Source organism: Propithecus coquereli, unplaced genomic scaffold (genome assembly GCF_000956105.1).
Source record: "Propithecus coquereli isolate 6110/MARCELLA unplaced genomic scaffold, Pcoq_1.0 Scaffold299, whole genome shotgun sequence".
Taxonomy (NCBI): Eukaryota; Metazoa; Chordata; class Mammalia; order Primates; family Indriidae; genus Propithecus; species Propithecus coquereli.
In genome coordinates, this window is record NW_012148607.1 from 2103253 (window position 1) to 2109263 (window position 6011).

Here is a 6011-nt window from a genome sequence, read left to right on the forward strand (position 1 = left end):
AATTACTTTTGAATAAATATTTGAAGACTTCATAGTTTTCCCAAAAGCCATCCTTAATACTCTGATATTCCACCAAACATCCTCTTTTGAAGTCTAGTGTCCTCATTTTTTATTTTTTTTCTTTTTTGGTTAACTGTCAGATCCTAACTTTTTAATGGCTTTGGGTATGATTCATGAAATTCCCCAATATTATTTTTATTGCTTCATAAAATATGGCATCTTTTGAAAGATTTACAATTTTACTTGACAATGGATGTGTACTGTTTTGTCCAGTGATTAGACAAAGATGTCAGTAGACAATGTTAATGTTAAGCAAGGTCAGATATTTGAATCAAGAATAATTTCTAGGCCAGGCATGGTGGCTCACACCTGTAATCCAAATCCTAGCATTTTGGGAGGCCAAAGCAGCAGGATTGCTTGAGGTCAGAAGTTTGAGACTAGCCTGGGCAACATAGTGAGACCCCCATCTTTACCAAAAAAAAAAAATTAGCTGGCTGTGGTGGCACACACCTGTAGTCCCAGCAACTTGAGAGGGCTGAGGCAATAGGATTGCTTTAAGCCCAGGAGTTTGAGGTTATAGTGAGCTATGATGATGCCACGGTACTCTAGCATGGGCAACAGAGCAAGATTCTATCTCGAGAAAACAATAATAATAATAATAATAATAATAATTTCTAAGTGGTTGATTAGTGAATAATTTCATGTTATGACCACTTTTGCTTCCTGTTATGAGCTGAATTGTGCCTCCGCCCCCAGGTTCATATGTTGAAGTCCTAACCCCCAGGAACTTAGAATGTGACTGTTTGGAGATGGGGTCCTTAAAGAGTTAACTTAAATGAGGTTGTTAGGATGGGCCCTAATTCAATATGACTGGTGTCTTTATAAGAAGAAATTTGGACAGATGGGTAGAGGGAAAACAATGGGAAAATACACGGGGAAGATGGCCATCTACAAGCCAAGGAGAGAGGCCTAGTACAGACCTCTCACAGCCTTTCAGAAGGAACCAATCTTGCCAACCTTGATCTCAGACCTCTAGCTTCCAGAATTGGGAGAAAGTAAATTTCTGTTTACACCCAGTCTCATTTGTTATGGCAGCCCTAGCAACCTAACACACTTCCCTACCTCAGATCTGTATAAATTTGGATCGTGAAACCATGTGCTAGGGCTATGGAATCACATAGCAGTCCACCTGACAAGGCTGAGGTCAGGAAAGACATCCCAGAGGAAGTAACAGGTAAGACAAACACATAATTAACACATCGACTACCACACACAAAAAAACAGAAACTTTTCCTTGGGGCCAGAGTTTTATTATGAAAATAGAATAAAAACTTCAAGTGTAATTTAAAGGTAAACATAAATAGAAAAACACATTTATTTTCTATTCATTTAATCCACGTTTTTAGAATTAAATTGGCAATATTAATTATAACAATAAGAACATCAACAAGATTTTATATATGCTCCATGAAGCCCCGGGGTCAAAACTAGACTGAGTTAAACACAACTCTCATGGAAGTTAATGTGTTAAAAGGAGTTAGCCAGTACTAAGGGGTGGGCTAAATGGTGGATTGTTCTAGGCAGGTCAGTGTATAGAAAGGATTAGAAACAAAAGACTACCTTCCAACACGCCTCCTTCTACCCACTTTTTTCCCCTCTAATCCATTCTTTCCACTGTACCAGGGTTGTGTTTTTAACACACAAATCATGCGATGTTACTCCTGCTCAAAACTTTTCCACGGCTTCACATGGCCTTAATCATTAAAAAAGAGGCCGGGTGTGGTAGCTCACGCCTGTAATTCTAGCACTCTGGGAGGCCAAGGTGGGAGGATCGCTTGAGCTCTGGAGTTGCAGAAAAGCTGGAGCAAGAGCGAGACCCCATCTCTACTAAAAATATGAAAAATTAGCTGGGCATGGTGGTATGGACCTGTAGTCCCAGCTACTCAGGAGGCAGAGGCAGGAGGATCGCTTGAGCCCAGGAGTTTGAGGCTGTTGTCAGCTAGAGGTTGATGCAACAGAACCCTAGCCTGGGCAATAGAGCAAGGACTCAGACTCAAAAAAAAAAAAAAAGAGTAAAAAAAAAACCATCTTGAACAGTCTCCTAGGCCCTCCATTTCCAGGTCCTACCAATTCCAGCAAATTTCATACCATTTACCCACCTCCAACTGCTCTTTATTCACTTTTAGTTTCTGTCAACACAAGCCTTCTTTAGGTTTTTCCAGCAGCTTCTTCCAGTTTCAAGGCTTTCCCCCAAGCTATCCAATTTGAATGGAATGCTATTCTCACTTTCACCTCCTTTAACTAATTAATCCCTATTCATCCTTTAGATCTCAGCTGATTTAATAAGTACGCTTCTCACCCTGCACTACATTCAACTGTAATTAAACTAATTATGCAATTAATTACTTAGTCTGTCTCCTCAGGTAGACTGTAGGGACCTGTATGTCTTGGTTATAGCTATATCCCCAGGGTCTAGCATTGTGCCTAACCCACAAGTGCCCAATAAATGCTTCTCGAATGAACAGCAATGGTCCGACTTGGAAACTAAAATGAGTTTTGTGTGACTGGAGTTTAGAGAAATTTGCCTAGACCCTTCCTAAATTCATTTATCAGCAGGCCTCTGGTGGCCAGATAAAAAGTACACAGGGCCTTAGGGGCAGAGTAACAAGGTTTGGGCAGGACTGTACCGCTTTCAGGTAGCCTATGCACACTGACTATAGTGTCTGAGAGAAAAAGCCCCATCTCCACCTTCTTTGCAAGCTTTACCTGGCTTTGCAAGGTGGGACCCCCAAACTTCTAAATATAACTTTGTTCAGCTCTTCATATTCATAAACCCAGGCACTACCCGGACAGGGGTATGGGAACTCAAGGCCTAGGCCTAGCACTGCCTTGAAACCACAGAACTACTGCCCTGATCTCACTCCTAAGGTGACCGATCTTTGGCACGCACTCTTCGCAAAACTCTAGGGAAACATGCAGTGCTGAGATCTGCCACTAAATGGCGCTACTCCCCAACGTGCCCAATACAGGAATACAGAAGTGGAATTCAGTTGCCCTGCAGGTTCCTCCAGAACCAAGAAGGATAAGAAGTTTGGGTTTCAAGGGCAGGTCACACTCAGCAGCCCCTAGGTCTGTCATCCCTACAGGAAACAGCTTCCATCCTGACCAGACAAATAAAACGAGCAAACAATGTTGATATTCCAATGACTTTATTAACTCCCTCTTTCTGGGGTGGCAGGACCTCATCGCTGGAGAGCTGGAAGGGAAACTAGGAAGCTGTGGTCTCAGTACGGGTCATTAAAAGGGTACAGAGGGTGCCCTGCATCCCTTGGGACCCTCTTCCCATCCACCTGGAAAGAGAGACAGATAGATGACTCCGTTAGCAGGAGCTGCCATTCCAAACACTCAGGGCATCTTCCTAAACAAACTCATCTGCGTACAGTGCTATGCCAAGTGGCAGTGGCTCAGATCCCCCCCCATTCAGAGAATGCCACAGTATCAACAGCGTTCCTGCACCAAGCACATGGCCTGACACAAAGCTGTTCCTGCCCTAAGAGTCTGTAGTCTCAGCCGGGATCAAGTGGCCAGGAACTATTTATTTCCCCATGTGCGGCAGACTTCACCCCCAAACCAACCCCTCTAACGAGGTCAGCAGTGCCTTCAGGGCTCCCCTCGCATCATTTACTGAGAAACTGCCACATGTCAGGAGCTGGGTTCATTTTACAGATAGGAAGTTGAGGCTTGGAGAAGTTAAATAACTTGCTCTAGATTATAATATATCAAGAAGTAGGACTGGGCTTACAGGTTATATCCGTTATCTGAGCCATACTACTTCCCTGAGCTCAGGAAAGTGAAAAGAAAGCAGTATATCCAGGATAGCAATCCCACCATCTCCCTCCCACAACCAGCAAGCCTGAGGCCAGACCCACACCAGAGCCCCACCCCAAATCCCACGTTACACTCCCTGACTCTGAGGAGTGATACATCCTCACCGTAAGCATGGGCACAATATATCGCCAATTTTTGTTCAGGGCATCCAGCTGCTTCATCTCTTCTGGGCTAAAGGTAAAGTCAAACACCTGGGGACAGAGAGCGGGGTTCAGGAAAGCCAGCCTTCTGAGCAGAAGCTGGGGTCCCACAACACTGCCGTTTTAGGTAGGTAGAGTTGGGGCCAGAAAGTATCCCAAGGACCTAAAGAAGACACAATCCATTACCAAGTACCTGGATGTTCTGAAGGATACGAGAGGGAGTGATACTCTTGGGGATGCAAATCACTTTCCGCTGGACCTGCCACCTAAATTGGGGATTAAGGTAGATGAGGAAAAGGAGTCAGTATTCATAAGCGTTCTTTGGTCCACCATGCAGCCTTCCTCAAGTGGCTGGAGCACCTGAGCCCCCCTGGAATGGGAAACATGCCGAGTGGCCTCCCCTCATATCACATGGCAAGATCTTCAGCCTCACCCACACACTAAAATAAGGAATCCCTTACCCCTGCCTCCCAACCCAGGAGGCCTTTCCCTAAGACTGCCCTGTACCTGAGCAAGATCTGAGCTGGAGATCGGCCATACTTCTCAGCCAGTGCCAGGACCACTGGTTCCTCAAGCAGGACAGGCTCACCAGGATCACGCCAAGCACGATCAGGGGAGCCCAAAGGGCTGTAAGCGGTCACCTCCAGGCCGCGTGCTTGGCAGTGGGCAATTAGCTCATTCTGAGCCAAGTATGGGTGGCATTCCACCTGAGCCAAGAAACAAGCCATCACCATGGGTAGTCATACCCACTTTGCCCAGCCCCACCTAGTCATGCATGTCTGGGCCAACTCCCCATTGCCGACCACCCACTTTCACTCAGCCTGCTTTTCTCACCGTTTTCCATTCTCTCCCAGACCTTCAATGCCTGCCTTTATGCACCAGTACTTCTGACAACTTGCTAGCCATCCCCACTGAGCAGGCCCCACCACCGGCTCACTTACACTTATGTGCACACAACCCCCAAACCACTGATCTGTGTGCTATGCTCACCTGCAAGACAGCTGGGCGCACAGAGGCTACACTGAGTATGTCGTCAATCTGCCTACTGTTGAAGTTGGACAGGCCCAGTGCCCGTATCAGCCCCTTAGCCACCAGTGCCTCCAGAGCCTTCCAGGTCTCCTTGTAGTGGGTTGAGTCATAGCGGATGGTCCCATCAGCATTCTTGGGGAAGGGGTTGTCTCCCCGCCTGAGTGAGAGAGAGCCCCCCAACTGTGGGCACGAATGCCAGGCTTCTGCCGTACCTGATCATCCAGCTACTCTATGTCCCAAACTCCAAGCCCAGAGAGGGCAGAGAGCCAAAAATTAGGAACAGCCACGCTTTTTCATCCTTCCAGGTTGTAATGCAGGTGTTAAGTCTACGTGGAATACCTATTCCCCGCCCCCTCCCCCCGCCCCCGTTCTTCCTAGACGCTATCTCCTGTCGCCTTTCTCCTGGGAAGTCTTCCTTAACTCCTTCCTCCTTGGGGAGTTATCTACTCTTCCAGCTTTCTTCCAGCACAGGGCACAGTGCTGATAGTGGGCTCTTATCACACCCTCTGCTGGGACTTATTCATTACTATAATCCCAGGGCCTAGTTCAACAAAAGGGTCAGCACATTTCCTGAAGGAATAATGGGACCAGGAGGGACAGCCAAGTACACCCTTGGGCATACCATGTGAAGCTGCCTTCCTTTTTCTAGAGCTAAACTCCTGGCTACTATGACAGAAAAGACTAAGATCCCACGTCAAGCTCCTCAGCTTGCTACGCAGATGAGTGTTCCTATCCTGCTCTGCTGCTGTGACTTACAGTAAGTTACTAATACCACCCCACTAAACTTCCTGACTCCCACAGGAAGACCCTGGCAAGGCTCACTCAAAGGCATAAGGCCAGTGCATCAGGTACAGGTCCAGATACTCCAGCTGGAGGTCAGCCAGTGTCTTCCGGAAGGCAGGCTCCACATCCTCAGGGTGGTGCTTGGTGTTCCACAGCTTGGATGTCACAAAC

General features: G+C 46.8%; 1 protein-coding gene across 1 annotated transcript in view; it reads right to left on the reverse strand.

Moving 5' to 3' along the window:
- Positions 1–3192: 3192 nt before the first annotated feature.
- The window catches only part of AKR1A1 (aldo-keto reductase family 1, member A1 (aldehyde reductase)), a 30327-nt gene continuing 27508 nt past the window's right edge, over positions 3193–6011 (reverse strand). Inside the window, exons 5-10 of the mRNA XM_012649052.1 lie at positions 5880–6002; positions 5019–5214; positions 4536–4735; positions 4222–4294; positions 3993–4079; positions 3193–3350 (exon numbers count right to left, since the gene is read on the reverse strand). Coding sequence (XP_012504506.1) covers positions 3285–3350; positions 3993–4079; positions 4222–4294; positions 4536–4735; positions 5019–5214; positions 5880–6002 — 745 coding nt within the window. The 3' untranslated portion in view covers positions 3193–3284. The remainder of the gene's footprint in view (positions 3351–3992; positions 4080–4221; positions 4295–4535; positions 4736–5018; positions 5215–5879; positions 6003–6011) is intronic.